The sequence below is a fragment of the Oryctolagus cuniculus genome, chromosome 5 (genome assembly GCF_051225735.1).
Source record: "Oryctolagus cuniculus isolate XC-2025 breed Fujian yellow rabbit chromosome 5, ASM5122573v1, whole genome shotgun sequence".
NCBI lineage: Eukaryota > Metazoa > Chordata > Mammalia > Lagomorpha > Leporidae > Oryctolagus > Oryctolagus cuniculus.
In genome coordinates, this window is record NC_142871.1 from 3,232,271 (window position 1) to 3,256,639 (window position 24,369).

General features: G+C 41.2%; 1 protein-coding gene across 12 annotated transcripts in view; it reads left to right on the top strand.

The window, feature by feature from the left end:
• PDE10A (phosphodiesterase 10A) overlaps positions 1–24,369 on the top strand; it is a 645,525-nt gene that overhangs the window by 503,578 nt on the left and 117,578 nt on the right. For all 12 annotated transcript variants that reach the window (XR_016233540.1, XM_089332463.1, XM_070073294.2 and 9 more), the window contains 2 exons: positions 19,836–19,956; positions 21,215–21,264. Coding sequence is in view for 11 of the 12 variants with exons in the window: in XM_089332463.1 (XP_089188589.1) it covers positions 19,836–19,956; positions 21,215–21,264 (171 nt within the window). In the remaining variant the exon portion in view is untranslated. The remainder of the gene's footprint in view (positions 1–19,835; positions 19,957–21,214; positions 21,265–24,369) is intronic.

The window sequence follows — 24,369 nt, forward strand, 5'->3', positions numbered from 1 at the left end:
TGTGGGTAGAGGGGTTTGTCTGTAGAAAAAATTATGAATAATCATACAACATTAAGTGGGGGAGATGACCACCAATACACATGGGCCGGGAGTAAAGCTATTGATTTAAGAGCAGAGGGGATGATTACAAAGGAATGAGGTCCCTCATGGGCTAGACAGAGTCTAAAAGAAAGGACAGAGTCATTATTAGTCTAAACCATGAGCCAATTTTCCCTCTGAGTGGGCAAATAGAAACTGGCAGAAGAGGCTTGATAATCAGTTGGGCTTTAAGGCCTTGTCAGTTAGAACAATAAAGCAGTTTCAATAATAGCCAGGAGCCCACGGCCTTGCTCCAGGTTGTGCCCAGTCTCACGAACCAGTCAGTCTCTGAGGAAGGGAGAACAGAATGCAGTTTTCACACACAATGGCTGAAAACACATCAGAAGACCAGATGATTCTGTCTGGCATGCTCATGCTAGGACAAAGAATGGGACAGGTGACTGTTTTACAATAAACTGTGAGCTCAGAAAGTTGGAATTGCCACTTTCTTGCTATTCTTACGGTAAAATTGGAACAGGAGGGGGAGGGGCCAAGGCGAGCTGGAGGACGGGCTGATGGCCAGAGGAAGAAACTACCTGAATATCAAACTGATAGAGTATGTCTCCTCCCAGAAGGGGGGTAGGACATTGAAGAATAACAAGGAAGGAGTGAGAGGTGGGCACCTTATCAATCATGCAGAAGAGATTGAGAGTCTGTAGAGGTAAGTTTTTCCTCTGCCTCAACTGTGAAGGTTGAGGCAGTAGAGGCGGGCCCCCAGTAGTGGGAAGGTTGAGGCAGTAGAGGCGGGCCCCCAGTAGTGGGTAAGGACTGAGAAGGTTGCCTCTGTGTTGAATAAAGGAAGAAATTAGCCTACCTCCTACCATCACCATTACCCTAAGCTCCCATGAAGTGATGGTCACATCAGGTGGTGGGAGTCCAGTCTTCTTTAATCCTGGAGGCCAGTCCTAAAAGGTCAACTCGGGGCATTGATGGAGTGGATGGCCTACTGATCTGATGAACAAGAGAATAATCCACTACCCAGTGGCCATATTTAAAGCATGGACCCGGAGGACTCCTGCAGTCAGTGGGTCTCCTGTGGTTGGTAGAGTTACTGGAGGCAGCAGGCTGCTGAAAAGCCTTTCGTTTTGAGCACTCTCATCCCTCCTGTTGTGCACCTTACAGGCCAGCTCTAGAATTTCTGCCTCAGGAATTAATAGGCCCCTCTCGAGCTGCTTTAACTTTGTCTTTCTGGTGGATTTTTTTGAGGCCAGCTAATAAGCAGGTAATGAAATGATTTCTGGCAGTTATGCCATCGAGAGTCTGGGGTCTTGTCTGGGTCTGCATCCGCTCCTCTGGGATGGGCTGAGTCAGTTTGATGAGTCTCATCGCATGAAGATGAGCCTGTTCCCAAACTCACCTTTGTTTCCCAGAGGGGAGGGTGTTAAAGAAGATTGTAGATAAATGTGGGAGTAGAAGTGGACAGGGCCTGGTCCTAAGATAAGGGTGGGCAGGACACAGAGGGAGTGGAAACAGATGTCTGCAGGACTGAAAGCAGACGAAAGGGATTTTGGCCTTTTAGTGGGAGCTTTGGAAGTTACGAGAACCTGAGCCAGAGAACATGAGGTATAAAGAGAGAGTTTAGAATGGAGATAGGAGAAGACTTCGACATAGGGAGTCTCCTTCTGCTTTCCTGAATGCTCACAGAAATGATAGAGATCCCGAAAAATGTCGAGATCAAACGTGCCGTTAAGCGGCCATTTGGACTGGTTGTTGAAGTCATACCTGGGCCACACCTGATTACAAGGAAAGATGAGGCGATGGCATTTGAGATCTGGGGCCAGTTTGAGATGGAATGTGTGACGAGGAAGTTCCCATAGCGACCCCTGTAAGACTGGCTGATAGCAGGCGTCCCCAGTATCACGGCAGTCCAATGAGGAGAGCAAAGAGCAGAGCAGAGGGTGGGGTCATCACCTACACCCACTGTTACCCAAGGTGTAAACCATGGAAGGGCATAAAGCCCATGGGAGGTTGTGGTGCCTGGTACCAGGACTTCGGGACGAAGCAAAGTGGGGCCACAACCCATAGTAGAGATCACTGTGAGAGAACTTCCCATTCCCTCTCTTACTTCAGAATTTTGGAGAGCCAGTGTGTGGATTGAATCTCAGACCATTCAGTGGCAAAGAAGGAGGTGCAGGGGTGTTTTGTGGTTGGCAGGAATCCAGGAATCAAAAACAGCTCAAATCCCTGAGGGGAGAGCAATGCTGACAAGAGAGCCTGTCAAAAAAAAAAAAAAAAAAAAAAAAAAAACCAGAAAGAAAAGCAGGGAATACTGTGTAGACACTGTGTTGTTGATTGGAACTGGAGGTTGGCAGAGTCCAGCTACAGATTTTAATCTCTTCCTATATGTATCTGTGGGTAGACAGATAAATGGAGGATTACATGATATGTTTATATACACTAGCTGTGCGTGTTTGTGTGTGTGTATGTGTGTGTAAAGTGACAGCAGTGTTCGCACACAGCTCTTGGATTTTATGTTGTTCTTGGGGCCGGCATTGTGGTGCAGCACGTTAAGCCTTCTCCTGTGATGTTGGCGTCACGTATGAGTGCCAGTTCCAGTCCTGGCTGCTCCATTTCCAATCCAGTTCCATGCCACTCCTCCTGGGGAAGTAGCAGAAGATGTCGCCAGTATCTGGGCTCTCGTCACTCACGTGACAAGGGATGGAGTTCCAGACTCCTGACCTATCCCAGACTGTTGTATCCTTATAGGGAAGTGACACTATAGATAGAATCTCTCTTTCTCCATCTCTCGCTCTCCTTCCAGCTCTGCCTTTCAAATAAATACATAAATAAATCTTATAGTAAGACTAAATAAGTACTGTTCTTTCCTGAAAGAAAACTTCTTTGAGAATTAAAAATGACTAGATTCAAGAGGTGGCTAAGTATGAGATGAGAAAGTTTCGCAAGAATCATAAAGACAGGTCACAAGGGTACAGGAGCTATTGTGAAGGGCTGTTGGCTAAATTTGCAACAGTTGGAGTACCCAACTAAATGGCAAGGTTATTGGATTAAGCCCTGTTGAATAAAATAAGAATTGGTGAGTGTGAATTTATTTTCATATCAATGAATAAGGGAGGATGGAAAGCTCTTCTTTCCAGAAGAATACGAAGTAAAAAATACATCAGGGATGATGCAGTATCTGCGTCCTGGCTACATTGTATCGCTGCCAACAATGAAGAACCTTAGTCAAATGTTGAGAAAACATCAGGCAACTTCATACTGGCCCATGTTGTTAAAGAATGTCAAGTTCACAAAGCACAAAGAAAGGCGAGGGACTGTTATACTTTCAGAGATACTAAGGAGACCTGATAGCTAAATGCCATATGTAATCTGGGACTTGAACCAGGACAGGAGGTGAGACACTGCTGGGACGGCAGATAAGATGTGACGGTGGCTTTTTAATTAATTGGTATTGCAGCAATATCACATTTTCTCACCATGGTAACTATGTTGTGACTGTTTAAGAGAATGTTGTTCTTCTTGGAATATGTACAGTAAAGAGTTCAAACACAGAGAACCACACTAACATGCACTCAGCTATTAAGAAAATTAATGGTTATGGGGCCAGTGTTGTGGCATAGCTGGTTAAGCCCCCACCTTTGATGTTGCATCCCATATGGGCTCCGGCTTGAGTCCTGGCTGCTTTACTTCGATGCAGCTCCCTGCTAGTGTACCTGAGAAAGCAGCACAAGATCGCCCAGGTGCTTGGGCCCTTGCACCTACGTGAGAGATCCAGATGCTGTTATAGGCTCCTGGCTTTGGCCTAGCACAGCCTTGGCCATTGCAGCTGTTTGGGGAGGAAGCCAGCAGATGGAGGATCTTTGTCGCTGTTAATCTATAACTCTGCCTTTCAAATAAAATGAATCTTTGAAGCAATAAAAGAACAAGATAGCCATTATTCCCCCTCTCTCTGCGTGTGTTATATGTGTAGATATAGAAAGATAGCTAATATGAATTCACTGAGAGAATGAAAAAGAAAATTTAAAGCAAGTGTGTGTTTGTGTGTGTGTGTGTGCGTGTGTGTGTGCACAATAACAGGCAGTTATTCCTCACCTTTCTGGAGACTGAGACATCTGAGGTCCAGATGCTGGCAGGTTCAGTACCCTGATTTCTACACAGCCATCACCATACCATATTCTCAGGTGTTGAAGAGCAGAGATAGCAAGTTCATGTCTATCCTTATTACAGCCCATTCATGAGGACTGCATCTGCGTGACTTAGTCATTCAGGGACTCTACATACTAACGTCATCACATTAGTGACTAGAATTTCAGTACAGAAATTTGAGGGTATGTAGACATTCAGGAAATAGCACTGAATAATTTGCATAAGGTGTTTCTTGTATTATTTTTCAGTTTTCTGTTAGATTTTTCAGTTAGATTTTATTTATTTGAGAGCTAGATAGAATTACAGAGAGATGGAGAAACAGAGATAAAGGTCTTCCATCTGCTGGTTCACTCCCCAAAGGGTAGCAATGGCCAGAGGTGTGCTGATCCAAAGCCAGGAGCCAGGAGCTGTTTCTGGGTCTACCACATGGGTGCAGGAGCTCAAGTACTTGGGCCATCTTCTGCTGCTTTCCCAGGCTATAGCAATGAGCTGGATCAGAGGAGGAGCAGCTGGGACTCAAACCAGTGCCCATATGAGTTGCCAGTGCCATAGGCAGAGGCTTAGCCCACTATGCCACAGTGCTGGGCCCATTTTCTGTTAGATTGAAATCATGTCAGAATGAAAAAAAAATAAGATAAATTTGATAAACCATTGAGGTTTATATTAGAAATTGAGAGCTTCTTTGTGGTGTGAAGTAATTATCAGATTTGATATTTGTCTCAGGCTTGCTGAGTGACCTACAGTTGGCCTTTAGGATGTGCTGTTGCTATGCTGTTGCATCAGGGATTCTCAGGACTGATGGAGATCATATGATCCCATCTGATTCGTGGTTGCCATGAACTGTTCTGGATAAATGGGCTTCCAGTCTGTCTTTAACGACCTAGCTCACCTTAACAAGACTGAGAACACTGGTTTGCCTGAGTAAAACACCTTTTACGTTCTTTGAGAAGCAAGGATTGATACTAGTGCAACCATCATCATTATATCTCATAAAATATTATTTTCCCCTGGGTAAGAGAGTGGCTCTTCCCCTAATTCCAAAACTGTGTCTCAGATGCCCTGGGACATCACAGCAAACTCACAGGGGGCCATTCAGGCCACATTAAAATTCCTGTCAGGCTGCCTTCATGTAGTTTACAGCTTGAGACTTAGCTTGACACAGTGTAGTTTCACTGTAGAAGGGCTCCTGGCCATTCATTGAGGTTGTTTCTTTGCAAAGTTGTGTTTTTAGTGGTATTTCTTGTAAAAAGCAAGTGTTTCATGAAATGAGTATGGAATAGAAAATGAAGATAGAGGTTTCCAATTTGATGCCAAGATTTGAGAGTTTGAACAGTGCCAATCTTGTTCTACCTTAGAATTCTAACTCATCTTGAATTATAAATATCACGGTGGTATCTAGTATAAAGCTTATGTGGGTTCATATAATGGTAGGAAATAACCTTTGTGAAGTTTAAAGTGCCATGCAAATACCAGTGCTTAACAAGTCATTTTAAAATGCTGTCATAATTTTCTTTGTCAAGCCATTAAGCATAAGGCTTATTCAGTCAGAATGAATTGGTTTTTACTTAGCTTGCTTTATCTTTGTAAGAGCAGCTGAGAGTCTCAGGGAAGAGTTAAGGAGAAAATGGCAGAGGAAAACCCATGCAAATTAGAGGGATGCAGTGGACACATGGAAAGTGTGGATGTGCACAACTCAGGACCCCAGCAGCTGAGAGTCTCTGCACCAGCTCTGGAGAGTTAGATGAGACCAGACTGCAGCACCCAAGACACTAGTGATAAAGCTCCAGGAAGAGCCTGGAGGGAAGCTGGCTTGGAGCTCTCTGGGGGATAGTGAACCTGCCAGAATAGAGGAGAAAAAAAGTGATGATGATCTCTCCCCAATCATCGTGCAACAGTGTCCTGTAACAAGTCAATAGAGAGCAGGCACCATTTTGGACATACTTAACAGCTGTGCCAGTTCATGTCCACACCCAGCAACCAGCCGAGCGGAGACTCCTAAGTCTGGTGGAGAGAACTGACAGGGGGCTGAGTGCTCGTGACTGGGAGGCTTTTGTGCTGGCACGGTGAAAACACTGAGGCTGCATGGAAGGGTGCAGGGCGTGGCTGGGACTTTGGGCAGTCACTGTGGGAGGCTTCACATACTCAGGGCTTCCTGGTTCCCTGGGAGGCACATTGCTGGGGAATCTGAGCTTATACCGAGGTCCACACAGATCCTTTGTGTGGTCCTTATGGCAGTGTGGATGAATGTTATACCCACTGGGGCTAATGCCCAAGCACTGGTGTCTTTTGAGAAGAGGTGGTGAGCTGGGTCTATGCCAATAGAGCAGAACAAACCTTCCCTCTGATAAAAAATAATTAGCACTCCCAACCTGCATGTCACCTTAGACACTCCCTTCACACTGGAGCACTGAACAGAGCTCCCTGGCCATACCTACCACATGCCTCTAGGTATTCATTGAAAAAATAGACATGCCACTAATCTGCAGAGGAATAGTCATAATATAAAAACCACCACAGTGGAAAAACAGAGAAGAAACCGACCAGTATCTCCACAAATGCTGAATAGTAAACACACTGATTCAAGAAACAAGAACAAGGAAGATAACATGACACCCCCAAAGAACACAACACCTCAATACTGGATTGTGAAGGTGATGATATTGAAGAAACACTAGAAATCCAGAAATGGAATTAAATTAATCATATGATTACTTAGAAGTAGAAGCAAATGCACGAACTACTGAAATGTGTATAGGACATGAAAGACAATTTTTCCCATGAAATTGAGATCTTAAAAAGAAATCAAAATGAAATCTTGGTAATGAAGAAATCAGTAAAACAAATAAAAAATGAGTGGAAAGCCTTAACAAGCAGAAGAAAAAAATATCTGACTCTGAAGATAAATTGTAGGAAATTATATAGTCAGAGCAAAAACAAGAAGAATAAATTAGAAAACTAAAAGACACTGTTGTATTGGGAATCTACAGGACACTGTCAAGGAAACTAACATACGGGTTCTAGGAGTTCCTCAAGGTGTACAAAGAGAGAAAGGATTAGAAGGCCTTTTTAGTGAAATAATAACAGAAAACTTCCCTAATTTGGAGAAAGAAAAAGACATGCAAGTACAGAACGTGCATAGAACTCCTAATAGACATGATCAGAAAAGATCATCAACATGACACATTAAAAGATGTTAAAATGTGCATGAGAGAAATGACAGATTACTTTCAGAAGCTCTCCAATTGGACTCACAGTAGACTTCTGATCATAAACCCTACAGGCTAAGACACAATGGCAAGACATATTCCAACTCTTAAGAGGAAAACTGGAACAACAGAGTTAATGGATACTACAGACCAAATGAGCCTAACAAATATGTACAGAACTTTATATCACACAGCCTCAGAATGTACATTCTTCTCACCAGTGCATGGAACTGGAATGCTGTACCCTGCAAAGCTCTCATTTATGAATGAAAGTGAAATACAGAACTTGCATAACAAACAAATTGAAAGAATTTGTCATCACCCATCTAGCCTTGCAAAAGACACTCAAGGATGTCCTGCACACAGAAACACAGAAAGATGGTCATCACTACAAAAGAAGGTAAAGGCAGAAAATCTCTCAGTAAAGTACAAAGGAAATCCAAAGTAAAAAATAGGAAAAATGGCTGGGCAGTCATTACTTATCAATAGTTACCTTGCATGTAAATGGACTCAATTCTCCAGTTAAAAGATGCAGTCTGGCTGAATGCATTAAAAAGCAAAACCCATCTGTTTTATGCCTACAAAAACACATCTCACCAACAAAGATGCATGCAGACTGAATGTAAAAGGATGGAAAGATATTCCGTGCTAACAGAAACCAAACAAGAGCTGGCATAGCCATCCTAATATCAGACAAAATGGATTTTAACACAAAAACTGTTAAAAGAGACAAGAGCACTATGTAATGAAGAAGTGATCAATTCAACAGGATGATGTAACTATTATAAATGTATATGCACCTAATTATAGGGTACCTGGCTATTTAAAAGAAATGTTAAGGAATCCAAATGGAGACACAGACTCAAATACAGTAGTAATTGTCTTCAGCATCCCACTTTCAGCAGTGGACAGATCAACCAGACAGAAAATCAGCAAGGATATGGCCTTGGAGAGCAGTAGAAAGTGACCCAAGTACTTGGGCCCCTGCACCTGCATGGGAGACCCCGAAGAAGCTCCTGGCTCCTGGCTGCAGATTGGCCCATCTTCAGCCATTGTAGCCATTTGGGGAGTGAACCAATAGATGGAGACACCTCTCTCTGTCTCTGTCTCTGTCTCTGCCTCAGCCTCTCTGTAACTCTGCCTTTCAAATGAATAAATAAATAAATAAATCTTAAAAAATAAAGGAAATCAACAAAGAAACAACAGAGTTAATGGATAATACAGACCAAATGAGCCTAACAAATATGTACAGAACTTTATATCCTACAGCCTCAGAATATACATTCTTCTCACCAGTGCGTGGAACTTTCTCGAGGATTGACCACATACTGGGCCATAAAGAAAGTCTTAGAAAATTAGAAAAAAACTGAGATCATACCATGCATCTTCTGAATGACAATGGAATGAAGCTGGAAATCATCAGCTCAGTAATCTCTAGAACATGTGATACACAGGGAGACTGAACAACGTGATTCTGAATGAACAGTGAGTCATTAAAGAAATCAAAAGAGAAATCAAAATATTTCTGGAAACAAAGGAAGATGACAATACAACACATCAAAACTTATGGGATGTAACTAAAATAGTGTTAAGGGGAAAGTTTATAGCAGTTGGTGCCTAATCAAAGAATTAGAAAGGCAGGAAATAAATGAGATATCAGTGCATCTCAAGGATCTAGAAAAAACAACAGCAAACCAAACCCAAGCTAGTAGGAGAAAAGAAATAATTAAAATTAGAGAAGAAATGAACAAAATTGAAACAAAAACAATAAAAAGGTCACTAAGACAAAGAGCTGTTTTTTGAAAAAATAAACAAAATTGGCACACCATTGGCCCAACTAACAAAAAAACTGTGAGAGCAGACCCAAATTAATAAAATTAGAAATGAAAAAGTAATGTAATGACACCACAGAAATAAATATAATTACCAAAAATTACTACAATGTTCTCTATGCCAACAAATGCAGAATCTCATAAGAAATGGATAAATCCCATACAACCTACCTAAACTGAGCCATGAAGACACAGAAAACCTAAACAGGCCCATAACCAAGATGGAAATTGATTCAGTAGTAAAGACTCACCCAACAAAGTAAAGCCCAGGCCCTGATGGCTTCACCGCTAAATTCCACCAGAGAACTAACCCCAGTTCTTCTCAAGCTATTGAAAGCAACTGAAAAGGAGGGAATCCTCCCAAATTCTTTCTATGCAGCCAGCGTCACCTTAATTCCTAAATCTGAAAAAGATGTAACAAAGAGAACTACAGACCAATTTCCCTGATGAACATATATTCAAAAATCCTCAACAAAATTCTAGCCAATCAAATCCAGCAACATATTAGCAAGATCATTCACCTGGACCAAGTGGCATTTATCCCTGTTATGCAGGGATGGTTAAACATTTGCAGATCAATCAGTGTGATACAGTACATCAACAAACTGAAGAACAAAAACCACATATTATCTCAATAGATGCATAGAAAGCATTTGATAAAATTCAACACCCTTGTGGCAGGCACTGTGGTGTAGCCAGTAAGTTCATTCTCTGCAGTGCCAGCATCCCGTATGGGTGCTGGTTCAAGTCCTGGCTACTCGACTTCTGATCCAGCTCTCTGCTATAGCCTGGGAAAGCAGTGGAATATGGCCCAAGTCCTTGGGCCCCTGCAGCCACATGGGGGACACAGAAGAAGTTCCTAAAACAGACAGAATGGGATAAATTATTTGAAAACTATGCAACTGATAAGGGATTAATAACCAGAATATACAAAGAGATCAACAAACTCCACCATAACAAATCAAACATAACAGTTAAGAAATCGGCAAGTGACTTAAACAGACATTTTTCTTTTTTTAAAAGATTTTTATCTATTTATTTCTAAGGCAGAGTTACAGCAAGGCAAAGAGAGAAACAGAGAGAGAGAGACAGAGAGAGACAGGTCTTATAGCCACTGGTTCACTCCCCATGTGGCTGTGATGGCCGGAGCTGGGCCAAACTGAAGACAGGAGCAAACAGCTGATTCCAGGTCTCATACAGGTGCAGGAGCCCAAGCACTTGGGCCATCTTCTGCTGCTTTTCCTGGCCACAGCAGAGAGCTTGATCAGAAGTGGAGCAGCCGGGTCTTGAACTGATGCCCTAATGGGATGCCTGCATTGAAGGCAGTGGCTTTACCGAATACGCCACAGCACTGCCACCTAAACAGACATTTTTCAAAAGAGGAAATCCAAATGGCCAACACACATGAAAAAATGCTCAAGAATACTAGCTGTCAGAGAAATGCGGATCAAAACCACAATGAGGTTTCACCTCATCTCTGTTAGTATGGCTTTCATACAGAAGTCAACAAACAATAAATGCTTGTAAGGATGTAGGGAAAAAGGTACCCTAATCCACTATTGGTAGGGATGTAAACTGGTAAAGCTACTATGGAAGATAATATGGAGATTCCTTAGAAATCTGAATAAAGACCTACCATATGACACAGCCATCCCAGTCCTGGGAATTTACCCAAAGGAAATGAAATCAACATATGAAAGAGTTAACTCTACCCCAATGTTATTGAAGCTCAGTTCTCAATAGCTATGACATGAAATCAACCCAAATTCCTGACAACTGAATACTGGATATAAAATTATTGGATATGTACAATGTGGAGTACTATACAGCAGTAAAAAAAATCTGGTCATTCACAACAAAATGGATGAAACTGGAAAACATGATATCTAGTGAAATAAGTCCATTCCAAAGAGCCAAATGCCATATATTCTCCCTGACCTGTGATAACTAACAGAGCACTTAAAACACAATCTGGGCCAGTGCCGCGGCTCACTAGGCTAATCCTCTGCCTGTGGCGCTGGCACACCGGGTTCTAGTCCCGGTCAGGGCGCCAGATTCTGTCCTGATTGCTCCTCTTCCAGTCCAGCTCTCTGCTGTGGCCCGGGAAGGCAGTGGAGGATAACCCGAGTGCTCAGGCCCTGCACCTGCACGGGAGACCAGGAGGAAGCACCTGGCTCCTGGCTTTGGATCGGTGCAGTGTACCAGCCATAGTGGCCATTTGGGGGGTGAACCAATGGAAGGAAGACTTTTCTCTCTGTCTCTCTCTCTCACTGTCTAACTCTGCCTGTAAACAAACAAACAAACAAACAAAAAACACAATCTGTAGAAGTGAAATTGACACTAAGAGAAGTCATGTCTTGAAGAACCCTTGTCTTGACTGTTGAGGAAGTTTTTTTTAATACTGTTTGTTGAATACTTTATTTAACATAGGGTTAATAATATATGTATAAAGTCACTTGAGAATAGATCTCAGTATAAAATAAATAAGAGTGGGAATAAGAGAGAGAGAAGAAAGGGGGAGTGGGAGTATCGGTGGGAGGGTGCGCATGGTGGGAAGAAATCACCAAGTTCCTAAAGTTGTTATTATGAAGTATATGATGTTTGTACCTATAAAACTGTATAGTTAAGCATACATTCCTACAGATTTATATCTAAGGGTACAGTTTAAAAAAAATCCCCTTAAGCTGGATGGTAAAAATACCATCTTAACTGTTAAAGTGATCATGTGGATAGGAATAAGTGTCTGGTAATAATAATAGATAGAATTAAAAAGGGGTGAATGCTCCAACATGGGAAGCAGTCAGTACAGCTGACTCATAGAATGACAGTTACTTTAAGTAACATCCTGACCTCAGAATCAGCCGTTAAAGGCATTCTGGTTTGGCTGAAAAGTCCATGAGAGCATTTCAGGCATGGAAAGCCAAGGCACTATGGACAAAATGTCCTACATGAAGGACCTCGGTTGCTGAGACCTCAGTGGAAATAAGTGGTCATCAAAGAAGGATGTACTTTTTTCTGAAGGGAGGAGAGAACTTCCACTCTGCTTATGGCCTTGTCTAAATACTGATGGAGTTTTGGATTCAAAAGCCTTCCATGGCCTTGGCAGCTCATGTCAAGAGCCTCGGGTGATCACTGACATCATACATAAGAGTATTAACTCTTAAATTAACAATAGGAGTCACTGTCCACTAACTTCCCATGCAGGACCTCTGTCCTCAAAGTGTTGTATTATAATTATGTCTAAGTGCTCACAAAAGATGTATTTCTTGGGTCCTTCTCCAACGTTAATTAAGTTTATAAAAATGAGAAGTGAACTTGTATAAGCAATGACTTTGAACAGCCTTGTCTCAACTGTTGAGGAACAGTTTGTTTTTTGTTTTCGTTTTTTGGGGTCTTTTTCATGCAAATTGGAGTGGAGAATGGGACTAGGAATGGGAGAGGGAGGAGAAGGAGGGCTGGAAGTGTGGGTGGGAGGGTGGATATGGTGTTAAGAATCACTATATTCCTCTGCTTGTACTTATGAAATGCATAAAGTTTGTATTCCTTAAAGAAGAGTTTTATTTGGGAAAAAAGAGCAGCTGAGAAGTGTACTGTTTGACAGTGATCTTCGTTTGTTGCTCTGCCTTTCCTGTCATAGCAGTACTGATGAGTAACAAAATAATCCTAAGGCTAACAACCAGATATTAATTATCCCTGTTATTTCATGTTTGAAAGTCATTGCAATTTTTATACTATATGATTGTTTGAATGATTCACTGAGTACGTAGATATGCCCCTAACTTGAGAGTTAATGTTATATAAACAGAATAATAATCATAGTAAAATATTTTGCTGTGATAATATTTATACAATTATAATCAGCAACCAAAGGAAACAGGATGTGCTAACATATTTTTTTAGGTTAAAGATTAGAATTTGAAGCCTATCAACAAAATAATTTAAAACCTTGGTCATAAATTATCATAGAAAGTTAGTTTTGAAAAGTATTTTAAAGATAATATGATCCATCCTTCTTGTTAAACAAATGAAAAAATGACAGCCCAGACATGTGAAGTGAAGCTTCATGATAAATTGTCCATACCCCAGAATGTCTCCATGTTCTCAGTTATCATGACATCCTGTTCCCTGCCCTACAGTGACAGATACCAGCTGGGGACTGATCTGAGCACACACAGGGTCACTGTTAAAGCTCCTGTTCTTAGAACTGCATGGGGAGAGAAGAAGTCAGTATGCCAGCTGCATAGGGACAGGAGCCCCGTCCTAACCTACCCAGGGCTCCTTCCCGTACCCCCACCCCAGCATGAAGAGCTCTTCAAAGAACGTGTTGGTTCACATAGAAGACGTGTCTGGAGTAGGTTTATAAGTATGAGAGCTTTCGCATGGCTGCATCTGGGGTTCAGTGTCTGCTTTTGTAACTAAGTCTGTCTCATGACTCACCATTGCTGTGCATTAGAATCCTTTTCAGATAAGCTTGTTGGGGGAGGGGTTACAGAACTAGTGGTTCTGATTAAAGCGGGGTTATGTTAGAGTAGAAAATTTTATCTGGAGTCCTTCAAAACTTGGAAAACACTCTGATAGGATCTTGTGCATAGTTGATAAAATAAACACCTGTGACACTACACAATGCTGCCATGTGTTAGAGGCATCTGAATCTTGGCTATTAATGATTTCCATGAAAATTCTAACAATCCTAACACTACTTGTCTAAGAACTGAACTTGGAAAGAATCCGGAGCTAGAACATAGCTCGGAAGTCATGGCTGCTAACGGGGTAAAACTTTAGCAATGGGAAGTCAACAACTGCATCTGAGTGGTGTGGAGGCAGTGATTCACCATGGCTGTGTGTGCAGCCAAGTTGGTGAGGTCCACGAGGCTAAGTTAGGGGATATCAAATCTCATATACGCATAGCACAGCCCAGGAAAGCAGTGGATGTGAGGCCAGACACACCTGAGAGCTAAAGTTCGCTCTGTTCAGAAGAGATTTGAGTGGCAGCAATAGGGAGGAAACTAATAGTAGCAGGCAGTGATGAAGCATAGAAACAAAGAGCTGACAGGGATATGGGAACTGCTGCCATTCAACAGGGTTTCCTGATTCAAAGGAAAGACACGATGTTGGTGTGGCTGGGCCCAGTGGCAACACTGAATATCCTGAGAAAATGTGGGTGCTGGTACTACAGTGGAGCTGGCATTGTGGTGTAGTGGGCTAAGCCTCGGCCTGTAGCACTAGCATCTCATATGGGCCCTAGTTCATGTCCTGGCTGCTCCTCTTCCAGTTCATTTCTCTGCTAAGGCCTGGGAAAAGCAGAGGAAGATGGCCCAAGAGCTTGGGCCCCTGCACCCACGTGGGAGACACAGAAGAAGCTCCTGGCTCCTGGCTTTGAATTGGCTCAGCTTTGGCCATTGCAGCCATTTGGGGAGTGAACCAACAGATGGACGACCTTACTCTGTCTTTATATCTATGTCTGTAACTCTACCTCTCAAATAAATAACTAAAAAAAGATTTAAAAAATAAAAAGTCATGGCTGGGCTGATTTCTAGCTTGCTGCTCTTTGGCCATATTCTTTTTTATACCTCTAGTATTTTTTTAATCCCTGTCTGGGAAGGTCTTCCATCAGATTTCTGCAAGTCCACTTTCCTATTTGGAGATCCCTCTTCACAGGGACTCTGCCAGTTTTCTCAGCATGTCTGTCTGAGAAGTATGTTCTAAAACTGTGGTTTCCACCAGGTATGTTTGAGAAATGAGTGGGCTCGGTTAGGAGATGGACCTGAGCCAAAACTCTGATCACCTTATCAGCATAAGCCCTCTGTCTGGTGTACCCCATGCTGCTAGGGTCTCTCGAGAATCATTGTGCGTGGAGAGCTCTGCCCCCATGTGCAGTTACCAGGGAGACAGCTGCAGCCCTTTTGTGGGAAGGTAGGGGATAATCTGTGCTGTGAATCAAGACCCTTCTTCATTAACTTTGCTCACATCTAGGCATCCATAGAGGTTTTCTGACTTTCTTTTCTAAACAAGTCAGACTTATGTGTGCTTATGCCAGAAGTTTACTTCTTAAACTATCAAACCCCAATACTTTTGTAGGCTTCACTGTTTGCTTCTAGGGACACCATGATCAGGTAGTCTATGATGAAGATCTCTGCTGTCAAATCAGGTTGCAGCTTCAGTTCTGTCCACTGTAGTACCAGCACCCACATTTTCTCAGGATATTCAGTGTTGCCACTGGGCCCAGCCACACCAACATCGTGTCTTTCCTTTGAATCAGGAAACCCTGTTGAATGGCAGCAGTTCCCATATCCCTGTCAGCTCTTTGTTTCACTGATCTCTTATATCTTTGGCTACAATTTTGTTCATTCTCTAATTTTAATTATTTCTTTTCTCCTACCAAATTTGGTTTTCCTATTAGTTTTCTGGGTCTTGGATGCAATGATAGTTCATTTATTTGGAGTCTTTCCAATTTCTTGATGTAGGTACCCATTGATATAAACTTCCTTCTTAACACTTCTTTTGCTGTATCCCATAAGTTTTGATATATTGTCATCTTCATTCATTTCCAGAAATTTTTTTATTTCTATTTTGATTTCTTCTATGACACACTCTTCATTCAGGAGCATGTTGTTCAGTCTCCATGTGTTTCCATATGTTCTGGGGATTCTTGAGTTTTTAATTACCAGTTTCATTCCATTTCACTCAGAAAACTTGCATAATAGGCTTTCAATTTTTTTTTAAATTTGCTGAGACTTGCTTTATGTTCTATCCTAGGGAAAGTTCCATGAACTGATAAAAGGAATGTATGGTTTGCAACTGTGTAATGAAAGGTTCTGTAGATAACAGTTAGGTCCATTTGGTCCATAGTGTAGATTAGCTCTGTTGTTTCTTTGTTGACTTTTCTGTCTAGTTGATCTGTCCATTGAGGAAAGTGGATGTTGAAGTCACTCATTATCATTGTATTAGAGTATGTGTTTCCCTTTAAATCCATTAACATTTCTTTTAAATAGCCAGGCACCCCAGCTATGCATATACATTTATTATAGTCACATCTTCCTGTTGAAATGATCCCTTAATCATTGCATAGTGCTCTGCTTTGTCTGGTTTAACAGCTTTTCTGTTAAAGTCTGTTTTGTCTGCTATTAGCATTGGCTATGCCTGCTCATGTTTGCTTTCCATTAGCGTGGAATTTGTTTTCATCTTTTCACTCTCAGTCTGCCTGCATCTTTGTTGATGAGGTGTTTCTTGTAGGCAACAAATTGATGGCCCTTTTTTTTTAAAATCCTTTCAGCCAGCCTGTATCTTTTAATTGGAGAGTTTAGGCCATTTACATTCAAGGTTACTATTAATAAATAATGGCCTGGCCTGGGCCAGCACCATGGCACAGTAGGTTAATCCTCCGCCTGCAGCGCCAGCATCCCATATGGGTGCTGGTTCTAGTCCCTGCTGCTCCTCTTCTGATCCAACTCTGCTGTGGCCTGGGAAAGCAGTGTAAGATGATCCAAGTGCTTGGGCCCCTGCACCCGCTTGGGAGACCCAGAAGAAGCTCTTGGCCTCTGGTTTCAGATTGGCTCAGCTGAGACTGTTGTGGCCATTCGGGGAGTGAACCAGTGGAGGGAAGTCCTCTCTGTCTCTCCCTCTCACTGTCTGTAACTCTGTCTCTCAAATAAATAAAAAAATAGAAAAAAAATGGCTTGGCCCTGTCATTTTTCCATAAATATCCCTATTATTTGCTTTGGATTTGCTTTGTATTTTTACTGGGAGATTTGCTGCCTTCATATTCTTTCATAATAACTGTCTTTCTGTGTTTCTCTGTGTAATACTTCCTTAAGCATATTGTAATTCTGGACAAGTGGTGACAAATTCTTTCAACTTCTGTTTGTTATGGAAGGTTTATTTCACCATCATTCATAAGTGAGAGCTTTGCAGGTTACAGTATTCTGGCTTGACAGTTGTTTTTTTTTTTTTTAAGACTTGCAATACATATCTGCATTGTTTCCTAGCCTGTAGGGTTTCTGATGATAAGTCAGCTGTGAGTCTAATTGGAAATTCTCTGAAAGTAATCTGACATTTCTCTCCTGTACTTTTTAGGATCTTTTCTTTATGGTTTACTGTGGGAAGCTTGGCTACAATGTGTTAAGCGGAAGATCTTTTCAGGTCATGTCTGTTAGGATTTCTATGTGCCTCATGTACTTGGACATCCCTTTCTTTCTACAAATTAGGGAAGTTTTCTGTAGTTGTTTTACCTAGACCTTCTAATCTGTTGTGCCTTTCCACACCTTCAGGAACTCCTAAGACCTGTATGTGTTGGGTCATTTGATAGTATGCCATAAATCTCCAACACTGTTTTTAATTTCTCCAATTTCTTCTTCTTCTGCTTCTGCTTCTTTTTCTTCCTTTTTTTTCTTTTTTTGGTGTGACTAAAAAATTTCCAAAGATTTATCTTCTAGCTTGGGTATTCTTTCTTCTGCCTCACCAAGTGGGTTGTTAAGGCTTTCCACTGTACTGTTTATTTGACACTGAATTCTTCAATTCTAACATTTTACCTTGATATTTCTTCAAAAGCTCAATGTCAAGGTAATATTTTTCATCCATGTCATTTATGAATTTATTTAACTCATTAATTTGCTTCTCATTGCTTCTGAATGATCCTGTCATTAATCTTTAATTCAGTTTCATTCATTTAATTAATATTTTTGTCTTTGAATTCTAATATTGAAGTGCTGTTGTGTTCCTTTTGGGAGGTCATCTTGTTTTCCTTCTTGTTTCTTGAATTTATGCATTTATTTGTAGACATTTGTGTAAATGGTTGTTGGGTTTTCCCTCTGAAGTCTTTTATCTTTGAACTGTGCCTCTGTGTCTTAGAGGAGTGTCTGTCCTTCCAGTCAGTACCTGTGGTGTGTTATGGGTGTGGACTGGGAGCTCTGGTCAGTGCTCTAACACGGGGCAAGTCTCCAGGGTGACACCCAAGTTGAGTGTGAGAGATTTCCTGTTATTAGCAGAAAGAAGGGTATGACCACCTCTGTTGGCATAATCGCACCTTCACCGACACACACATGAGCCTCTGCAGTGGGTACTGATGTCACAGTGGTCCTTCTCCCCACCTGTTGACAGCTGCAGGCACCCCAGCTGCTGCCACCACTACTGCTGACAAGATGGCCTCTTGTCCCCGCCAGTTGCTGGGCACACACACAAGTGCTACTGAAGCTGCTCCTTATGTCCAAAATGGCAGGCACCCTCTGTCAGCCAGTTTCCAGACACCACTGGGCTGGGGATAAGGAAAGAGAAATATGCCCCTTCTTTTCACTGTATTAGCAGGTACACTGTGTTAACCCCCTTAGGGCTCCAGGCCAGGCTCTCCATCCAGCTGTAACACCAGTGGAATGGGCTGTGACAGTCTGATCTCATGCATTCTCCAGCTCTCAGCTGCCGGATCATGCGTTATGTCCATGCACATCTGCAGCTTCTGCACACATCTCCTGTGTCGCTCTTCCTTCCATAGAATTTCCACTGCAGTTTTCTAACTCTCCTTTGAGAATGTACTTCCTCTTTATTTTATTTTTTTTTATTATTATTACTTTTACTATTTTCTCCTAGTGTAGAACATTATTCTCTTTCCCTGTTCTACCATCTTGGAATCCCGTGGAAGATTCTTGAACATAATTTAATTTTGTTCACTGCTACAGGATCTCTACTGCTTAGAAGAGTGCTTGCTGTAGTACATCGTCAGGATGTTTGGTGCATTTTTGTTGAAAGATTGACTGGTTCATTTTTTTAAATTTATTCCACAAATATTTATTGAGAACTGTGTTCAGGAACAAGGGGTGAAAGATACTTGAGAGAAAGGTGGCTGGGGTTGCGACAGTGAGGCAGAGGGGACTGGGAGGTAAGGAATGAAGCTTTCAGGTTGGGAGATGACCACATTTTGTGGGGTGTGGCGGGCCATCCTTGGGGAGTTGTGTACAATCCCACATGCAGCGGGGGAAGCCCAGGAGTAATTTAAGCCCAGGAGTTATGGCATTATATTTTGTTTTGCACGTTTACAGTGTTTGTTGTTTGGAGGATCAGTTTACTCAGGCAAACTTTATAGAAATTAGCCAGAAGCGTCTGTTTCATGACTTTAGAGAAGAGACAGCACAGCTTGTCCTGAGACGGGCTGGGGACTGGGGGCTGCCTATTCAGCTGCTGTTGTCGCCTAGTCAGGGGGCCTTCCTGTGGGACAGCGGCAGTGGAAATGGTGGGTGCGGTGCAGGCTCCCTCTCCTGTTTAGGTACTGAGCTATGAGTGAGAGCAGAGAAGCCTGGAGCAGGTGCAGTGCCTGGGGCTGACTTCCCAGTGTATTACCCTTCCCACCCTTGCACACTCTGTACTCTCTGTGCTAACTCAGTAGCCTACTACATTACATATGAAACGTCAGAGACAAAATTATAATGTTAACATTTAGTATAATAATTTGAAATAAATCATAGCAATTGTCATTCTGTTTTATATAATAGATGATTATATTTTAATCATGCTCTAAAAGCAGCTGGTATATGAAGTCATATATTAATCGTATATCTTACAAAGCAATGCTGTTTGTTGTATACTATTTAGCTCTGTCATTTATTTTTTTGTTATTTTTTATTCAAAGTACCAAGATACTAACATGCAAGGGGTTGTGTATGAACTGAACAGCTACATAGAACAACGGCTGGACACGGGGGGAGATAACCAGCTGCTACTCTACGAGTTGAGCAGCATCATTAAGATAGGTAAGGAGTGTTGGCATTCCTCACAGAAGTGTCTACCAAAGATTCTTGTACTCCATTGTGAAGTAAGTGGAAAAAATAGTTAGCTTACTAAGAGACAGGTGGAATTCACTTGTTTCCTTCTATGGTTGGACTGAGTTTGAAATGAAAATATTTTGTGATGAAACTACCAGAATTAGTCAAACCTAAAAATTCCTAAATTGTTTAATTTCAAGCAAATATCTGCCTGGTGTATAAAGGAATATACTATTATCTTCTAACACCTAGTTTTGAGTAGAAAATATTTTTATTGAATCAAATCACAGGTTTCTAAATAAAACAGTTGATTCTTAGGAGAGAATAAGTATTTTAAATTTATTTAGTAGATTAAAAACTTCATATTCTATGTAAGAAATGGCTGGTATTGTGAATAGAATGAGGCAGCTTATATCAGAAAATAGGTTTTTAGAAGGATGCACTTTTCTTATTAGCACATGATTTTTTTAAAAATACCCACTATGATAATTGTATCTTTTAACTTTTTATTTGAGAATAAAAATATTCCTGTTATAGGATAGTGATAACATTTATTATGTTCTAAACCACGTGGTAGGTACTTTCACATGCATATTGTGTATTAAATCACTTCTTTTATTACAAACTTATGAAGTGGTTTCTATTATTGTCACTGTTTTGCTAATGAGGAGGCCATGGAATAGAGAAGCTAAATATCTTACCCAAAGCACACAGGTGAAAAGGAGCTACACAGCAGTTTATATTCAGGCAGTACCCCTACGAGTAATGCTGTTAATTCAGAGACTCCTGAAACGGTATCAGATCAGACACATCGGGCTCACTTTAGGAGACAGGTGAATGTATACATGATTCTTTTTTGTTGAAGTGTTTTGAATATCATTTCTGGTATTTCTTAACACCTTAAAAATTAAATACAGTTCTCTAATTTAAGAAATATTCTCAAACTTTAATATTTGAAGCTTAACATAGACATTCTTATGCATTATGTTGATTGCTAGATGCACTTGAGGATGTTAAATCTTAAAAATTGCAGTCATTGATGAAAAATACATGAAAATATCCTAAGTATGTTATTGAAAAAAAACCATGAATTACCTTATTAACTGCATGGACATTGATCATTTTCACAAATCCATTCAAAAGATATTTATATTCTGAATCTGATTTGTGTCTTCTGATTATTGAAAATTCATGTGTTCTGTTCTTTCACTGAGATCGGTGACTTCCCTTTTTCTTTCTTCGGCAGCCACGAAAGCTGATGGGTTTGCACTGTATTTCCTTGGAGAGTGCAATAATGTAAGTATCTAAATTTAGACTTTGGTGCTCCAGATAAGAAAATTTAAGCTCTTAAAAAGAAAAAACTCTTACATTACAGTTGACTTAACACCCATATCAGAAATAGATGCTGTAACTCGTTTTTACTGTGTTTCTATTTGGGGTTGTTCACAGTCAGGAGTTTTTCTGATGTGACAACATTTAGGCCTGACCTCTTGCAGCTTACACACTTGTTGGCTTCGGTTTGCATTTCCCTGCATTACAAACAGCATCTCTTGGCCGAGTCTTTTGTGTTGGATTTATTTCAGCACTGTGGGCTGGGGCTTCCTCCAGGAAATCCTGTCCCCTTTCTACAGGGGCCTACAACTGAAGACAGCACAAGTTCGTCATTTCTATGTGATTTTTTCAGGTTTTGAAAGCCCGGGGGTAGAGTTACTGAGTCTCTCACTAGAATACAACGTCATGAAGGGAGGATAATGCTTGGGCAGTAATTACTCTGCTTGTTCCTGTATTTTCCCAGCATGCACTCTTTGCACCGAAGTAAGTGGGCCCTTCCTGTTCCCTCCGCCCAGGGACTTCTGGGCGTGGCAAGCCCTTGCTGAAGTCGGGTTCACTCAGGCATTTCTTTCCACCTCCTTTGCTCCACATTTCTTCCTGCATCTCAGCTCTTTGCTTTGGGATCATCTTTAAAGCGTGTGCTGATAGGAAGCACTCCCCATTTTTGTTGTCTGAGTGTGTCTTTTGCCCATTTTCTTGAAAGTACCTTTGTCTGATTCAAGTTTCAAATCCGCCCTCAGATGAGAGTTTTATTTTCCCTCCAGTACTAATTTCAACATCACTTGGTCTTTCTTTTTTTTTTAACCTTTATTTAATAAATATAAATTTCCAAAGTACAACTTTTGGATTACAGTGGCTCCCCCCCCATAACTTCCCTCCCAACCACAACACTCCCATCTGCTGCTCCCTCTCCCATCCCATTCACATCAAGATTCATTTTCAATTATCTTTATATACAGAAGATCAATTTAGTATATATTAAGTAAAGATTTCATCAGTTTGCACCCACACAGAAACACAAAGTGTAAAATACTGTTTCAGTACTAGTTATAGCATTAATTCACAATGAACAACACATTAAGGACAGAGATCCTACATGAGGAGTAAGTGCACAGTGACTCCTGTTGTTGACTTAACAAATTGACACTCTTGTTTATGGCATCAGTAATCACCCTAGGCTCTTGTCATGAGTTGCCAAGTATGGAAACCTTTTGAATTTGCCGAATTCAATCTTATTTAGACAAGGTCATAGTCAAAGTAGACGTTCTCTCCTCCCTTCAGAGAGAGGTACCTCCTTCTTTGATGGCCCGTTCTTTCTGGTGGGGTCTTACTCACAGAGATCTTGTATTTAGGGTTTGTTTTCTTTTCTTTTCTTTTCTTTCTTTTTTTTTCCCCAGAGTGTCTTGGCTTTCCATGCCTAGAGTACTCTCATGGGCTTTTCAGCCGGATCCACATGCCTTAAGGGCTGATTCTGAAGCCAGAGTGCTGTTTAGGACATCTGCCATTCTATGAGTCTGCTGTGTATCCCACTTCCCATGTTGGATCGTTCTCTCCCTTTTTGATTCTGTCAGCTAGTATTTGCAGACACTATTCTTGTTTATGTGATCCCTTTGACTCTTAGACCTATCAGTGTGATCAATTGTGAACAGAAATTGATCACTTGGACTAGTGAGATGGCATTGGTACATGCCACCTTGATGGGATTGAATTGAAATCCCCTGGCACGATTCTAACTCCACCGTTTGGGGCAAGTCCGATTGAGCATGTCCCAAATTGTACATCTCCTCCCTCTCTTATTCCCACTCTTATATTTAACAGGGATCACTTTTCAGTTAATTTAAACACCTAAGAATAATTGTGTGTTAATTACAGAGTTCAACCAATAGTATTAACTAGAACAAAAAACATAATAAAATGGATAAAGTATTATGTTGTACCTCAACAGTCAGGACAAGGGCTGATCAAGTCACTGTTTCTCAAAGTGTTCATTTCACTTCAACAGGTTTCCTTTTTGGTGCTCAGTTAGTTGTCGCTGATCAGGGAGAATATATGGTATTTGTCCCTTTGGGACTGGCTTTGTTCACTCAGCATGATGTTTTCCAGATTCCTCCATTTTGTTGCAAATGACCAGATTTCACTTGGTTTTTCTTGCAGTCCCTTGGTGGGACTAAGTGGCTTTTCCTTCAGCCTCAGATGAGAAAGTAGCCTGTTGTCTTCCTGGGCCCTGTGCAAAGTTTCTTGTGGCGCTTCCCACGTAGAAAGGTTTGAGTTTTGTCTGCAGTCATATATTCACCCTGGGAGTTGTCCAGGATGCCGTTGATGCCCTCATGAAGAAGTCAGCTGTGGGATTCAGTTACCTCACAGGGGCCCTTTATTTCCTTTTAGATTTTCTGTGAATTGTTCCCATTCTTCCCAGTGCAAAATGTATTATAAATTATTTGTAACATTTACTCTATTCAAGCTTTAAGTAATTTAAAACTTTTCCAAAAATGATTTTTTGAGAGACGGAGTTAGAGAAAGAGAAAGAGACAGAGACCAAGAAAGGAATCTTCCAACTGCTGGTTCACCCCCTACATGGCTACAGTGGGTAGGGCTGAGCCAGGCTAACGCCAGGAGTCACATATTCCATCCAGGTCTCCCTGTGGGTGGCAGGAAGCCAAGTGTCTGGGCTGTCACCTGCTGTCTTCCCGGGCACTTAGCAGGGAGCTGGTTTGCAAGTGGAGGACTAGAGCTCAAACTGGTACTCACCCGGGATGCCAGTGTCACAGGCAGCAGTGTCACCCACTGTACCACAACTTGCTTAATTTTCAAGAGTGTTGATCAAATTATCTAATCTGTGTTTCTTGCAAAGAAGCTCTATACTTTTGATATGTAAGCTAACCATACAAAATAAAATAAAGCTTTTTTTACAAGTAAAAATTGATACTGCATATTTTCTTACATTCTTTGTTTTATACATAAATAATTATCAATCTCCTTAAAAGTGGACTTTTTAAAATTATAGCCAGTAAGTCTTTCTTAAATAATTCAATTTTCAAGACAAAAATTACATACTTTAGCAACAAAAGT